Below are 17,284 nucleotides of genomic sequence, written 5' to 3'. Positions count from 1 at the left end.
GGGTGGTGCCAGACCGAGTGTGGATAATTTTTTGGGAAATGTAAATGTGTTTGGGAATTTGGTGGGAGGAGGATAAGGAAGTGTTTCTGTGTAGTTCTCATTCTCCTTGTTTTTTTCCCTGTGTGTGTGTAGGTTAGTAATTGTGTGTGTAGTTTAGTAATTGTGTGTGTAGTTTAGTTAATAAACTTCTCTTTATGTTTAAGTTGGAGCCTGCTTTGCTTATTTCCTGGCCACATCTCACAGCAGGTATCAGGTAAAAGGTATATTTATGGGGGCCTTGGCTTTGCCAGGCCTTAAACCAGAACATTTGTTTGGTTTCCCCTGACCGGGAATCGAATTTTAAGAGAGTGATGGGATGAAGCTGTGAGATGGGACCAAAGAGGAATAAGAACAAAGCATGTATTAAGTGGGGTTTTTTTTTTCTGTGTAGAAATGTTTTGTAATTTATTTAATAGTTTTAGTGTTTGTAGTCGCAAGAGGCGAAGGGTGGAATGTCGTGGTTTGACCGGAAATGGGACATCTGGGATATTTTGTTTTGCTGTGATTACCAATGGGTAATTGGAATTTAAGATGGGCACTTAGTTTGACCAGTGGGACATTTGGATCCGCCTCTTGAGACTACGAACTCAAGGGGTTAAAAGCAGGGCTCTTGGCCTTCGGAGCCCTCTTGGGATTTCCGGCGTGAAGAAGTCTCTCCCCCGGCCCAGTTTCTGGCTGGGCTGGGGGAGGGGAGAGCCACGTGGGCCATCTACGGTAGGCCCGGGTTCGGAGGAAGGGTGGCAGACCCTTGAGCGACCAGTTTATTCCCCCCCCCCCAGAGAATGCAGCCCGTGCTCGAACTGTATATCTTGCAACTTGATATCATGTGCCGGCAGGCAGCACGGCTGGGAGGAGAAAGGGGGGGGCAGCGGGCAGTCCGGCCGCCTGGGAGAACTTTTAACCCTTTGGGGAATGAAGGCTTCGCAGAACATTGCCTTTCCTGGGAAAGGGACAGGAGTGGAAGATGAAGGAAGAAAATTAGGCCAGTAAGGAGGGTCTGGCAAAGGGAGAAGAGAGATGTTGAAGGAATGGAGGAAGATGGAGTGGCAGTTTTTGCTGGACTCTTTTTTGTTGTATTTCCATGGACTGTTTCCTGGTGAGGCAGAGGCTGTATTGCAGGGGGAAGCGGAGGCTCGGCGTCAAGAGAGTTTGGTTTTGAGACCCCTCGGCCCCAGGGGGTATAGAAGACATGGGGGGGACAGAGGTCCCAGGATTGTGACTGTACTCTGCTTGGAACGAGACGAGGCATTCTTAAAAGGCCCTGAAGGCAGGCCCCTGCCCCATCCCATGCCAGGTGGTGAGAGCACCTCGGCATGGAAAGGAGATGTCACGAGGTAGCAAGATACCGGGCGGATTGCTGATTGTGACAAGAAGTCCGTGGCACAAGGAAGGACTCCGTCTATCCCTTATGAGCTGAAGATTTGATTTTTTTTTTCCAAAGGGTGGTGCCAGACCGAGTGTGGATAATTTTTTGGGAAATGTAAATGTGTTTGGGAATTTGGTGGGAGGAGGATAAGGAAGTGTTTCTGTGTAGTTCTCATTCTCCTTGTTTTTTTCCCTGTGTGTGTGTAGGTTAGTAATTGTGTGTGTAGTTTAGTAATTGTGTGTGTAGTTTAGTTAATAAACTTCTCTTTATGTTTAAGTTGGAGCCTGCTTTGCTTATTTCCTGGCCACATCTCACAGCAGGTATCAGGTAAAAGGTATATTTATGGGGGCCTTGGCTTTGCCAGGCCTTAAACCAGAACAAGGCTTTATAAGGAAGAGCTAATGAGAAGAGCAGGATGGTAGGAAGCAAAAAAAAATAGTGCTCTAGATAGAGTCTACTCCTAATGGACAAGGTAGGTCATAAAATGGCTTTTCATCAATACTCAGCCATAGCTCTAAGGATTCAAAAGCTGCAATCTTCTCTGTATAGCTTTATATTAAGCCAGTGCTTGTCTCTACAAAGTTGAATTGCACAGCACCTTAGGGGGTCCTAAGGAAAACATTCATGGTTTTTCAAGGAGTGTCCTGCCTTCAAAGTGATGTCAATCAGCCGTGGATTGTGACACAGTTGCTCCAGTTTGACATTGAAACAGATTCCTTGCCATTGCTTTCTTAATGTTTTGCTGCATAAGACCCTGTGGACTCTGAATCATTGCTACCTTCTGTTCTACCAGTATTCAACAAAACTCTGCAACACAGAGCCCCAAATTCAAATGAATGGAGCTGGTAGTGCACTTTCAGTGTAGGGTGCTGGCAAGGATATAGCTGTCAACAAAGAAAAAGCTGTAGCAGCCTTGAAGGCCTATGTTCATTTAATTCTATTACACTTTGATTTCACTTTAAAAATAAATTATGAAAAATTAAGTAATTGAATACTTGAATTCCAGCAAATATTTTCCAACAATGACAACTATTACCTCTTAGAAGAATTTTTCCAAGGTTGTTTCAGAGTCATCAATTAAACTGAGCAAACTGCTCAGATTTTTGCTTGGCTGTTACTCTCTGATTCCTGCTGAGTCTCATATTTATAGCCCTTATAGAGTGTCTGAGTAGACTGAAAGGTCTGTCACATGGTAATAAGCTTTCCCCACTGATTCTTTGATGCAGTAACTTTAGAACAGTTGCATTTATCTAGAGTTTCATTTGGGCTCCTGAATGGGCATTTACAGATTTGCTGGGAAGAGATTTCCTATCATGTCAGCAGAATAACAGCGACATTATTTATTTATCCTGCTATTTGTCTTGGAGTTGTATCCTGCTGTGAACCTTCCTTGTACAATCAATAGCAGTAGCAAAGTCCCTGGTGGCTTGCATGAGGTCTTTGGCATGGCTCCCTCTCCAAAAGAAGACTTATGTCTGAAACAGACCTTGCTTTTTGTTTTAAGGGTCTAATAGTAAGACCCCATTTTGATGCTGAAAAACCTATTTAACTAAGAAGAAGCTCTGATGAAGATGAGAAAGTAGGGTTTTTAGAAGTTTTACCCAGAGAGAAGGAAGAAGTAATGTAAGTTAAGAAGCAGGGAAAGAAAAAACCAGAAAAAAAATGTAGCATGAGAACTTCCAAATAGTAGAAATAAAACTGTATTGGAAACCTTATTCCAGGAAAAGTCTTATTTGTAACTGCAAAACTTGCAGTTAATGGTAGACTGTTCAGAGAAATTTTATGCTGTTTTTAATATTTTGGTTGTTTCGTTGATTTTGGCTATATCATATGGTGCAAGCTGAACACAGATCACTCAGACTAAAAAAATATTCCTGTTCTTCATTCTTTTCTTCACTTCTTTGGGTAAAAGTTGAAGGCTTTTAGGAGCAGGCTCATGCTGTCAGCTTCTCATTAGAACTTTGTGCTATGAACACACTCACATTGCTGTTGCCTTCCTTGTCACAGCCATGCCTCCCCCTGTCTGGAATAAAATCATGACATTTTTCTCTGCCATCTTCTCATCAACTTCAATATAGCAGAAAAGAAACCTTGATCTCCTCCTGCTTCCCCCTAGGACATCCCAGCTACTCCTTTCATAGTTACTGTAGCAACCTGCTTGTTACCAAAGGTCATTTTGAACTCTGGAGGTCTCTGTGTCTCTGGCTGTGTCTAAGCTGAACTCCTTCTGGGCTCCCTTCTAATAAATGCTTTCTGCCAGTCTGCAGCCCTGTTTGTTTTCTCAGCTTGGTGTTTTGTGTCTTGACTATTTTCATGTCCTTTCAGATGCAGTCACAGCTCCTGTCTGTTCCAAATGATGCTGCCCATAATTTACTGCTCTGCCACTTTCTGCTGTCCTCTTTGCATCTCCCTCTTGACACCATACATGAGCTGTGTATCTCTGGGTTTTTTTCAGCTCCCACATGAGCCTTTTTCTGCCTCCTAATTGAAAAGAAATGTCTGCTATTCCTTTGATGCAGAAGTGTCAACACCAGCCTCATCTTGTTACCTTTTCCAGAAAACACCCCTTGTTCCCTTCATACTTTCCTCACGCTTGGTGGAAGTTTTTTGAGAGCATCCCCTGCTCTCCATGGCATGTCTTCAGATTCAAGTGCTGACAAAGTATTTAACTTAGAGTAGGATAATGATAGGCTGGGACTAACTACTAATTGCTAGTTCTCCAATGTGATACTGCCTTGTTGTTCCATTGCTCTTCTCATCTGCCCTGATCCACATGCTGTCCCTTGTCTTAACTTTGTGCAGATAGCACAGCCATTTTCACTAATTCCTTGTGCAGGGTCTGCACTAACATGAGGCTTCCCCGGGGCTGGGCCTTTCAGCAAAACATTGGAAGGGAGAATAATTAAGTTATGCAGAGCAGTATTTCCTTCAAAAACAAATGTGCTTTTTATTTCAGTGAAACATACATTCCGTGGTCTAAACTTAATGAAGGATTACTTACTTTAATAAGTTCTGAAGAGCTGAAAAATCTCACCCTTTTTGGGATTAGGATTTCTCAGATGCAATCATAAAGTATTCATTTGCAGTGGTTTAGCACTTGGCTCTTGTGAAGTAAAAGTGAATAAAATAAACTGAAGTTGGATTAAAAACCTTCCAAAGTATGAGGTTTTGACTGATCTGAAATTATTATAATGATTTTCATCTATAGTTAACTGGCCTTCTAAATCATGAAAATAATGAGAATTTTTTTGACCTCAATCAGATTTATTCTAACGTTTCTCACATCATTTTCGGTTTGTTTCCTCTGAGATGTTATTAATCTTGAACTTTGCAGTCAGGTTGGTTTTTTTATCCTTTTACCATAAACTGTTTATTTCTGTGTGATTGAACTACAATTTATGCAGGTAATTTTATTGAGCTGTGGTTTATCTTCTGTAATAGGTGAGACCATGTTGCATAAGAAACCTGAAATTTAGTTCAGGTATTCTGAAGCTATTTGTAAACTAAACAGAGGAACATACTGAGCCCTGCCTCCTGCTCCTGGAATTTGGTTTCCTATCTCATCAGATTTTTCATGTATTCAATTTAATCTCTTGGTGATTCAGTGATTAATCAATATTAGAGTGCACTTTATTCTTGAAAGTAATGTATTTGGATCTTCATTTAATTTCTGTGATAATTGAATGCAAATATAGTGAAACAGACACTTTAAGTGATCCAGATTTTTGATGATTGTCATTGTACATATTCATCTTTTGAATTAACCATAAATCTGTGAATAGACTGAAATTGAACTTTGGTGTTTACCTCATCACTGATTTTCTTTGATGTATATATTCACCACTATTTGAGGAGAAGCAGGTGTCTTGATCTAAGCAGTATGTCCCCAAGGAAGGAATTTCTGCCCTTATAAGAAAAGATGTCCCTGGGACATTAACCATTTGTATTGTGAGGGTTCTTCACCAGCAAATACCGGTTTCTCAAATGTCTGTCTTTTAAGTGCTGTAGTGCAACTTAGATTCAGCAATGCCCATATTTCTAAATGCAGAACACCTTCCCTTCATCATGATTTATCTCAACAGATTTCGTTACTCGTATAACAGAAAGGATCAAGGGCCACATGAATTGAAAAATTAAATATTTGGGGATTTCTTGGATGCCTGAAATCTTTTGTACTTGTAATGAAATTGCTTTTTGATTGATGGTCTTTGCTTTTCCTGACTTTTTTTTCAAGTAAAAAGTAAATATAATAATTATATTCTGTTTGAGCTCACCTATAACTAGTAATAGAAAAAAAATTTACCTTCATGTAAGTCTTTTTCAAAGGCGTGAAAGGGAAAGGAGAGAACATGAGGATTATATTTATTTGGTTTAGGAGTACTGCACAAAACCTGCAAATGCCAGAAAATTCTGACAATTTATCAGTACAATTTAAGTGGCAGCCCATAACTGCCACTAACCAATTTTGGAAAATTGGTCTTTGCTGTGAATATTTCTCTACTTGAAATCTTTATTCTATTAGGAGGCTATGATTCAAATAGGTCAAAAATATTTGTTAGTGTGATCAAAGATTGAGCAGGAGACACAATTTTCTCTTCATTATTTTACAGAGAAATTTTCAAAAGAGATTTAACTTTTCCCCCTTGAATTTTTTTTCCTGCGGTTAACTGGGAATGATTTGTTTGAATTTTGTACCTCAACCAACAATAATAAAGTTAAAGCAAAGCCTTTTTAAGGAATTTGACATTTATGTTTTCATGGGGAGTGGTCCTAATCAGCCCTGAATTTATTATCAAGACAATAAATAACTTATGACACTACTGTTATAGGGTACTAACTGACGATTTAGAGGACTCCTTCCAGTTGTTTTCATGCCCATTCTTTAGTCCCCAGTACTCTTCCAGGTGTGAGCAGTATTAGGTTGCCCACCACAATGAAATGTAATTCCACTCTTTTCTGCAGCTCCTGATATCAGTGTCTGGGAGCTGGAAGTCCCACTTCTGTTTCTTAACAGAGGAGCCAAACATCTTGCTACTGCTCAGCCTTGGGGACAGAAAGAAGAATCTGTGCATTCTATTTCTTAAAAGTAAACTTTAATAGATATAAAATTCCTGAAATTTGGTTTTTCCACACAGCTCTTTCACTTAGAAAGATGAGTGTCTTTGTGTTTGGGAAAAGGTATATGGCATAAGACAGAGGGAAAAGGTTCAATGGGCTTTAGAAAAACAGCTCATGGAAATCAAGACAAAAATATAGTCATACTGGAAAAAATTTATTTTTTGGGAAGGTGTATTTTAGTAAGAGAAGCAACTGGTAATAAAACATTTCAGACCACGTATTTTCAACTTGACAAAAATCTCTTCTCAATTCTTTAATTTGATAGAAATAAAGAATCTCCTGTACCAGGAATAAAAATAATTTGAACAGGAAGGGTTTTCAGAGAAGTAAGTGACAGATTTGGGAATACAGTCCCGTAAGGTCCCATCACATCTCCCATTTCCTCATGTGCAGAGTGGGATGGATCTGCCAGACCTGCACCACCAGGGTCCTCCTGGAGCGCTGCAGAGAGAGAGCACATTGCCTTCACATCTACCTTTAACTGCACTTTTTATTACATTTCTTTTGAGACAGTTTACATAGTAATTTTTCCAATCACCTCAGATATTTCTCTATATTTCCTTGCTTCTCTGTCATTCTGTCCTGTATCCATATGTGCTTACACATGGAGTGTAGATACACTTTCCAGTTTAATAAATATGAATGTATTCAAAGTTGAGATTAAAGAAGAAGTGTATCTGATTTTTTTTTTTCCTCTATGGTTTCTGATATGCTTTATTTATCTGAAAGGCAAGCTCACATTCTGGTGAAACCACCTTTGTAAAAGGAAATTTTCTGTAAGTCACAGCCCTCTTTGGTCATTCTTTTTATTACAGAAGTGGCAAAACTGTTTAACAAAAGTGAAAAAAATCGAAATATGCCAGCCTTTTCCCCTCACTAGGTTTCCATGGTACCATGCTCATATAATACACTGTGACATGTGGCCCTGGAGGAACCTGCAGTCTTCCTGGACTGACACCAAAAGTCTACAGTTAATTCAGTTCAGTTAATTCAGTATTACACAATGTAACCAATACAGGATGACTTTAGTTACATTTTGGCTTTTTTTTTTTCTCCACTATGAAAATACTCTGACGCTCATATCACTGATTTATGTGATGACATTCAGGAATTCAGTGCTAATTAATGCTGTTGTATTTCCTGGATTGTGTTTCCTGGATTGCTTAGGACCACAGACAGTTGAAATGAAATCTCTTCTGTGCTTGTTTATACATGAATTCAGCTTTTGTTTTGTTATGCTTGATGCAACTTGGGCAGCTACACTTCTTAAAATTTCCCTTGTACAAATAATTATTTAACATTTATTTATGACCCTTTAGCAGTGGCCAAGAGGCATGTATGACTTTCCTTTCTTAATGGGATTTTTCACAGAAATGGTGTTACTTTCTGGGATTCAAGGATAAGGAATGACTGTTTATCTCAAAGGCTGCTAATGTGGCCTGGATAGAATGGGTGAAAGCATGAATCAGACCTTCACAAACAGTACTCTTTGCAGACCTAGATAAGTGCATGGTATAGGTAGCTAAGTATGAAAGTTAGAATGAAGCTAGAAACAAAATAAATTGCAGTATTAATTAGGTGTCAGCAATGTGTAACCATTGAGCGAGACAAGGAAATCCAGAAAGGACAGTTCTACTGACACAAATAAGTAAAGATAGAAATGAAACCCTGAATGGGAGATGAACACACAGACAAAGTGGCAATAAACACAAGATGAACAGCCAGAGAAAGAAATAAATAAAATCAAAATAAGTGCCAACAAGCAAGACAGATGCAAAACACTAGAAACAGCTGTTAAAAAAAGAAAAGAAAAAATAAAAAAGAAAAAGCAGACAAGTATTACATCCAAGTGGAAGAAATTCCCAGTGCATGAAATTTCAGGGCTGTGTCCTTGAATGCCTTAATTTCTGTGAATTCCATTGGAGAATTTTGTTTGTGCAGCCTGTATAGGTGGACAGTGGCTGGTGGAGACTTTGGACGATCATCGATTTCCTTTCTTTCATTGATTTTCTTTAAGGAGGAAGGAGCAAAGGCTTTTTTTCTGAGGTGTGTGGGCATATTCACTGCTGTGTATGTTGCAGATGCCAATAAAGTGAAGCATTTGTGATCCTGCCTCCAGCCATGCCTTAGGGACTCATATTTGCAAAGTCTGTACAGTGTAAGATTCAGCTTTTGGTGGAAACACTGTTACTCACAGACTTCTGGAAATACCTGTATATCTAAAAAATATTTTTAGTAAATTAATTTTGAAACTTTGTGCTTTAGTTTGGTTCTCTTCTCTTTAGTTAATCCCTGTTTTTAAAGTTTTAGTGCTGGATAATTTTTTCATCCTGTACTTCTTGGGCTGTAGTGGTCACTATGGAAGAAATAAAAATACTTTTAAATCAACTGTTAAAGTAGCTCTTTTTCTTTGCAGCGAAAAAAGCCAACCATTTCAAAAATGTAGTTTGGGAGAATTCTTATACTTCAGTTTGCAACCATTTTTAAAAATTTTCCCTACACTTATGTAAAAATAGTTGTACTATTTTTTGTTGGAGGTTTTGAGCTTTTCTTCATCATTGTGGATAGCATTCATCTCTGCTAGAATGTATATTCCATTTGCCAAGGAATCCTGTTTAGAAGAGCAGTGATATCTGTAAACATTAGGTGAAACCCCCTGCTCTCCTGGTACTAAAGACTGAGGTGAAAGTATAGACAAAACCTGGATTCAAGCCCATTTTGAATTCCAGCATTGCTCTGTAAGCCACACTTCTTTTGGGGCAGGAAGCAGAAGCACATAGGTAGCATTCACAGAGAATGGTCCCTACCAGAGCACAGGTGAGAAAAAATCATGGGATAATTTATTATTATGGAAGAACTGGAAATGCTGAAGTTCTTTGTCCCAGCAGGTTATCTTATGATCATGCTGCCCAGAAACAAGCTTGATAAGAAAAGACTGATCACGATGTGAAAGACTTGTTTAGAAAGGAATGTCTACATGGGAGTTAAATGGATTTTAGATGGTTTATTTTATTTCCATCTTCATTATAATGGAGCTCATTTCAGTTGCTTTGTTGTTCATTCTGGTATATAGGGATGCTTTGTACATAATAAGAAAAGAAAATATTTTTTAGTGGTTTGAGTATTTTTCAGTCCCATGAGCTCACTGACCTCTGCCTTGTATGATGTTGGAGCCACTCGTGGAAGGGAAGGCACTGGCATAATGCAGCAAATAGCACAATCCCACCTCTCAGGGTCTGCTTCTCATTGGCCTCTTCCCATATGAGACTCAAACCAGCTTCTTGCTAAACTAAGGCTGATTTGTCGTGGTCATCCTCTGGTGCTCACAGCCTCTGCACCTGGACTGAACCTCACACATATCAGCAAAGCACTCCTGCTTTTGCACGGCTTGATTCTGAGTCATTAACCCTCAACTTAACATTTCAGTTTCTCACCAGTGTTGATGTTCTGTCTCTAAGATAAGGCGCGGTTGCACAGTACATAAATCATCAAAGTTATTAGAATACACTTAGCATTAGGAAAAATAATGGATTTTTTAAAATTTTAAGATCTAAGAAAACCATGTTGGTTTTCTTAACCAACAAGTGGTGAGGAAATGACATAGTATTTTGCAATCCTGACAAGTTAATAAATCAACATCTTTGTACAAAAATTTCAGGAAAAGTAGGTACACTTGCAGTCTAAGAGCACACTCTATATTCAGTAAAATTGTAGATTATTCCTACCTATTATGGAAGCTAAGTCATTAAATGAGCAAAAATATTCTAGGGACTTATTGAAGTTTAAACAATGCAGAACAAATTCTGCAATTAAAGTCATGTCTGTAATTCCCATGATCCCTAAGTCTTGACACTTGAGAACAAATTTAGCAATTTCAAATCATATCCAGGTGCAATACAACATCCAGGTAATGTCTGTTGAATAGTATTTAACATAGGAAAAAAAAATTTAAATTTGATTTTGTAAAACACAACCATTGTAATGGGTCTGTGATTTAAAGAGTGTGGAGTATGCAAGCATGGAAGACTGCTTAATAAACATTATTGTGGAAGTGTTACACTGACAAAAGTGAAAGTACCTTTATGAAAATGACACACTGAGGGAATTTTCTAATGTTTTGTGTTGCTTTTTGTCTTCTAGAGTATCAGGGCTTCAGGGCTGGTGCTGCTGGAAACCATTCTTTTTGGATCACTTCTTCTGTACTTCCCAGTAAGTCAAAATATACTTAAAATATAACTTAAAAAAATTTATACCCTTGCCAATGTTTTAAAACACTGTATGAATGACTGGTAAAAATATAAATGTAAAAACTATTTATTAATTATTAGTTTAATCTGACTACAAAATGTGCTGTGCTCTTGAAATATTCTTAAAAACACTCAAATGTTTTACTATATTTGTAATAATTCTCCATTTTCAATTTGGTAAAAATTGCCAGTGGTTTAATTGGAAGTCTTTGGGTGTTCTGTGTTAAGAGGAGATTTTGCTTTGAAAGACAATACCTGTCTGATCTATGGTATGGGGCAAAAAGCAAGGTATGTAAACGGAAGACACTGATTATACCAATTTTTCCCTGGAATGTAGTATGAATGAGATTAATTATTTCAGTGCATTACTGGCATGTTTTTTGATGTTTCTGAAGATATGTGGCATCTTCAACACCATATCTTTGGGAAAATTAGATGGCATTACCCTTACCCTGTAAATGGGAAAAAAGTAATTTCACAGTCACATGAGAAATATACCACTAAACTCATAGAAATATGTGTCCATGCTCTTTTCAAAAGTCACAGAAAAGCTGAGCTTGTTAATTACCACATAAACCCAAAATAATGACTAGATAAAGCAAGACATCAAAGTGAATATTGAACAAATTTGGTAGCATACAGGTTGGGAGACAATCAAAAATGGAGTTGTGGACTATTTTAAAATATGTTTATGTTCTCCTTCCCTCAGTAGTCAGAATTTTTTGTGCTTTTACAGACCGTCATGTAGTTACTGAAAGATGAGCTGGATAAAAAAACTCTTCAGTAGCTGTAGAACAAGTAGGAAATAAACTGCAGTAGAATGTGTGAAGAATACTATAAATAAACACAAACCCCAGTGGAATTTTTATACATTTTTTCTTGAATTGTTTTCAAGTTCTAAAGAAAAGGTGTGTGCATTTCTAGGATAGCTTTATGTATTTTTTCATCTTTCACTTTGCAGAAGTCAGGGAAATTAAAGTTTTTGGTTTTTTAATGTTGGACAGAAGTTTTTTGCAACTTGCAATAAATACATCTCCCATGGGTTTTCAGAGCTTCTTTCATATTTATTTTCAACGAACAGAACAGAAAGCCCAGGCACTGCTTCCTCAGCTGGTGCTGTGGAGCATTTACAGAAATTCATGGCATAAAGCATTATGCAAGGGGTTTCCTTCCATGGCTGTCTCCTCTTTGCTTTCTCAGAGAGCCCTGGGCCAGGTTGGCCTCCCCGGGCAGGTGCTCAGTTAGAACCACTCAGTGACTGTACAGCCCCAGCTCCAAAGTGTGAGGAGCCTCATCATAGCCCATCAGAATCGTGTCTGCAGTCTGCTCACCTGTCACCCACCCTTCAGTTCATTTCCCAGTTCTTGTCTTGATCCTCCATTTGTTGTGATTCATGAAGGATGAACATCCTTTGGTGACTGGCTTCTTCAGGTGCTCCGCACCTGGGACACTGGGATATTGCTGTGGAAAAAGGCTTCTCTCAGCAGGTGACTTGAAGGACCATGGTGTTGGATGCAAGAGCTGGTGACCATCCACAACCTTTAAATGCAGAGGGAGAACAAAGGAAGTGATCCTGGGAGGGAGCAGTTCAAGAACCCAAGCATCCCCTCAGCTCTTCACTGACTTTTAAGCCTCTTTTTCTTTTTCACTGACATTAGGATATTTAATATACAATGAGTGCAAAATGAGAGTTTGACATATTACGTGGAAAAAATTTTTTGCTGGAAATTGCTGAGTAGCCCATCCCAGATGGGATGTAGATACTTGACCAGAGTTTATCTTTCTCTGCGGATCTCAAGCTCCTACTGTATAAAACTGTCCACTGAGAACACATCCTATTAGAAATTAATAGGTAGAGTGTAAGACTTGGCTTCTCTCTTCTAGCAGTTTTATGTTCCCACGCTCTTTGCTGGGGCACTCTCTTATACAGGGAATTACTAATCAGGCTGTTACTCCTACAGACTCGGGGAAAAGAAAGAGAGCAATTTTATAATTTCTATTTTGAGGGTTTTAGGGGAGGGATGTAGCAAATGTGATAGTGGGAGGTTCTTTGCATTTTCAGACAGAGAAATTAATCCTGATTTCACCAACCAGAAAAATATGGTTTTGTAAAATCAAAGAAGATTGGAAAGTTCAGCTTTCCAATATCTCTGTCCCTCAATTAACTGCAAGGAATTTTTCATCAATTTCTGATGCAGGGCAAGACAGTGAAACAGTAAATGTGTGAAAACTATAAGGCATAGTCTTTTTAAAAAGGAAAGCTGCAAGGTGTGAATTATGAGGGGTGGGTCCTTGGAATGTGAACTGTTGATGTTTTGCTGTACATGGACAGAATCTAAATGTGCTCACCTGCTTATTGTCTGGGAAAGGAGCACAAAGCAGAGAAGAATGACACAAGAAAGAAAACCCAAGCTTTGAAAGAGTCTTGTTTTCACCAGCTGACATTCACACACATTCATTCATAGCAGGGTGTAGAGCATATATTATCAATATACGTGTTGGTCATAAGTCATGGACCTGCAAAGCAGATTTTATTTTTACTGGTTATATTTATTTACCCCTTCATGTTATTTGGTGTTTTTATTTGCTTCCAAGAAGAATGGGAAATATTCTGTGACTTAGAGATGTGGTTAAAGACATAGTAATATGTGCCCAGAGGTCATTGTTTCAGCTGTTTGATTTGGTCCTCATTTTATGCTAGAGGAGTACAATAGAACTCTGGGACTAGTTAATATAGATCTCACATCTTATACACCCAAACTAGGCTGTGTTTTCCACAGATAGTAGGAAATTTGACTTAATGTGTGGAATGGAGTTCATAAGCACCACTGCAGTAGGATGCTGTCTTCTAACATAAGGCTGTTTTCCTTTGATATCATCTCTTCTTCTATTGTGATTTGGAATGTAAAACTAAAAAGCTTTGCTTTCACAGTCAACCAAGTGTGGAATTATACAGCTTGGCTTAGTGCATGTAACAATGTAAAGATACTTAGGGGTGGCATTTCAGTTCTAAATAACTGAAATCTGTATTCATTTGAGGATTCAGTGCAAAATTACACTCTTGTTTAAAAAACAAAATCCCCTTAGATTTTCTCTGCACTGCTTTAAGTCTTTGACATCTTTGTTCTCCACTCTTCTACACTTCCCTAATTCTTTCTTTCTAGATCTGTTTACTCAGTCTGGCTTGGATTGTTTTGAGAGCCTTCAGCATACAAATTTCACTGGGTCTAGAAGGGGTTTATTCCATCTCTGACTTTCCCTACCCTCCAATTAAATGAAAACCAAAACTTACTTTGTTACATTGCTGAATTTCTTTCACTAATTGTTGTTGTTTTCATGCCTACATGCAGTAATCTATTCATAGTGTAACATCATTAATTGAAAAATAATATCACCAGTCAGCTGCTTTTGGTGAGAGAAACAGCTGTTACAATGCCCTTCTAACCAAATGGGAAGTGCAAATGATGGCCTCCACCTAAATTTATTATTCAAGTTCTGCTATACTCATAACAACACTGATCTTTCCTGAATTATAAGTAGGCAGATGAGCTTTGTCTATTGCAAATGCATAGATTTTACTCAGAAGTTGCTGGGCAGCTCACATTTCTGAAGCTCTCATTTCTTATATTTTCTGCAATCTCATAGTAACATCTCTAATTTCCCTTAACTTAGTCTTTCCAATTATCAATGGATCTCCTCCAAATGAACACTAGACTTTCTAATTGATTTTGTTTATATTTCTTTGTTCTTAGATTTTGAAGAGAAAGCCAAAACCCAACCATCTTATGGATGTGTCTCTTAATTTCTGTACTTGGCATCTGAGGGGAGGAATCCCATTACTTTCCTTGTCCAGAAACACTGTTTTGAAACTTTGAGACCTTTCTTAACTCCCTGTCTTGCTAATGCTTGGAACACACATTTCAAAGTTTCACACAAGTATAAAAACTCTTTGGTTGCTACAAAGACCTTCAAATGAGCAGTAGCACGATGTTGTAAGAGAGTAGCCTGTTAATTGCATTATAAGGATGAGATCACAGGTGATTTTAGATTTTAGATTTAGGTGTCCATCTGTGATGGACACAAGTTGAAAAATAGGAGATTCTGATAAGATATCAAGAAACTTTTTTAACTGCTTGGATTGCCAATTACCAAAACTCTTTGTCAGAGTTTATGAAATTTGGAGGTGTCAGGTCTGAGTAACGTGGTCTAGTTTTGGGCAGGGGGCTGGACAAGATGACCTGCAAAGCTCCGTTGCAAATGAAATTCTGTGAGTCTGTGTTTCTGATGTGTGCATCCATAGCTGAGACAGCCACCCTCTGCTCACCAAATCCTGGAGAGGAACTGGGCCTTTTATGACTTGTTTTAAACTTGGGACTTGAGGATGAGGTGCATCATGGCCAACACTTCGGGGACTATAAATGAGGTACTTGCCTCAAATGGTCATGAATTCTGACCTAGGCAGCTAGGATTATCTGCTATATTAAATAGTTCCCATACTGATAGTCTGCATTGACTGAAACTCCAAAATACATACAATGGATTGCATGATATAATGATATGATAGAATTTCTACAGTCAGTGATTAAAGTTAAGTGAGCATGATGATGCAAAGACCAAGAGAATAATTTCTTCTCCATGTTCCTGATATAGCAAATAAGAAGTACTAGATTTAAATTCTAGCAAGTGAAAGTTGTTAGACAGAGGCTGAATCTTGTAACAGTGATGTCAGCTAGCTGATAAGATGGACTGGCTTTGGAGGCTGCAGAGTATCTTTTTAAAAACTTACAGTTTTTTCTTTCACTGTTCTCTTCCCTTCCTTTGGCTAAAAAAACAAAAAGCCCAAATCCATTACAGCTTTCCTCTGTTTTTCAAGCTGCAAATCATTAAAAGGCAATATTGTTATCAGGTTAGAGAAATGGAGCTGTGGGTTGGGGGGCATTGACTTCCTAATGCTCATGAAGTAGTTGAGTAGTGAATCCTGGAGAAAACTTTGTGCTCAGACATCTTGTTGCATGTGTTAGGAGTTAAGATCTGTTTCCAGGGTTGTCTTACTCCCTCTTTCACACTCAAGCTAAAATCACCTACCTTTTTGTGTTATGAGAAATAATAGAAATTGGGGAGTCATGGAGCTTAGATATGAATATGCATTTTTTTTTCTCTCAAATGATCTGTATGTGCATTAGCATGGAAGAAATGAGCTGTGAAGTTTGGGAGCATGAGACTATGATAGGTCCATTAGTGATAACAGTCCTGAAGTCCTGAGCAGAGCAAGGTCACTGGAAAGCTCTGGTTTTGACATTAATGAATGTGAAAATAGAACACTGTGAAATACTCTTATGCATTTGTCCCTCAAATAAGGGATGTGTTACAAAAGCACAGTCACTGTTTATTCCATACATATTGATGTGCTCTGAGGCCAACTGAAAAATTTGCTTTTTCCTACTCATTTAGCACTGCAAGTCTGCTCTGATATCCCAGATGTTTCAGGCTAATTCTTGGTCAGGATATAACCACATTGCCTTTAGGCACAAAAGAGTGTTTAAGGCTTTTAAAATGAACACTCATCATTGTTCAGGTGAAGAACAGACCTGTCTTTGGTGTTCATGTCACTGAAGTCCAAGGACACGGTGTAAATATCTGCTCTAAAATAATCACTACAGATTTCCACAGTACCCTAGGAAGATTTTTTAAAATTTTATTTGGATCACAGTGGATTAGATATCCAGCCAATGCAAAAGTCAGGTTTTAAATACCATGGTGCAAAGATTTTATATGTACATTGTATGCTTGGCATAGAGGTGAGGGAACCAGGCAGAAGATGATGCAGTAGTTAGTCTCTCTTGGTCATTGTCCTGGTCAGACGAACATACTTTTTGGAGTTGACATGCAACCAGTAAACCAGTACCTTTTTTTGAGAGCCAGCTTGCTTTAAATGTAAAAACCAGAAGTCAGCTGGTGTAGCCTCTGTATTACAGGCTACAAAATACAGAAACCTCATAGGTACTGGAAACACTTGTGTCCTTGTCCTGAACCATGCTAAGAAAAATGTTTATGACTGCTTTTACTGATAGGAAGCAAGCACTGAATATTTTCTGCTTTTTGAATATGTTTACTTAAAATGTCAGAAAAATAAGATACATAGGATATTTCTTCCTGGTTCTGTTGTCACTAATCTACATAGCTATCCTAAAAATTTGGCAGCTACTGTCAGGGAGATAACTAGAGGCTGTTGTATATGTGATTATCCACATTAAGAACTGTGATTAGGCAGAGCTATATGTCTCCTAACCTAGTTACATATTGGCATCTCCGTGTGTATGACAGAAGTCTAAGATATTAGAAACTCAGTCGAGCTATGCTAGAGCATAGTAGAGCTATGACATCATAAATTCTAAGAGATTATTATTCCTAAGGTGGAATGTGGTGAGGAGTGTTTGTGTATGATCTCTCTGTTTGGGTGTGTCTGTGTGCTGTGTTCCCAGCTTACCTTAAGTTGGGAGGGACCTCAAGAGGC

The 17,284-nt window shown here is 38.4% G+C and overlaps 1 protein-coding gene across 1 annotated transcript in view; it reads left to right on the top strand.

Moving 5' to 3' along the window:
• GPR158 (G protein-coupled receptor 158) overlaps nucleotides 1-17,284 on the top strand; it is a 190,858-nt gene that overhangs the window by 96,142 nt on the left and 77,432 nt on the right. Inside the window, exon 5 of the mRNA XM_054273612.1 lies at nucleotides 10,664-10,732. Within this exon, the coding sequence (XP_054129587.1) occupies nucleotides 10,664-10,732 (69 nt within the window). The remainder of the gene's footprint in view (nucleotides 1-10,663; nucleotides 10,733-17,284) is intronic.

The sequence above is a fragment of the Melozone crissalis genome, unplaced genomic scaffold (assembly GCF_028551555.1).
Source record: "Melozone crissalis strain CALT ecotype California unplaced genomic scaffold, PUWL_Pcris_2 ptg000016l_1, whole genome shotgun sequence".
NCBI lineage: Eukaryota > Metazoa > Chordata > Aves > Passeriformes > Passerellidae > Melozone > Melozone crissalis.
The sequence above is the reverse complement of the archived record's forward strand: the minus strand, read 5'-3'. Positions and strand labels throughout refer to the sequence as shown.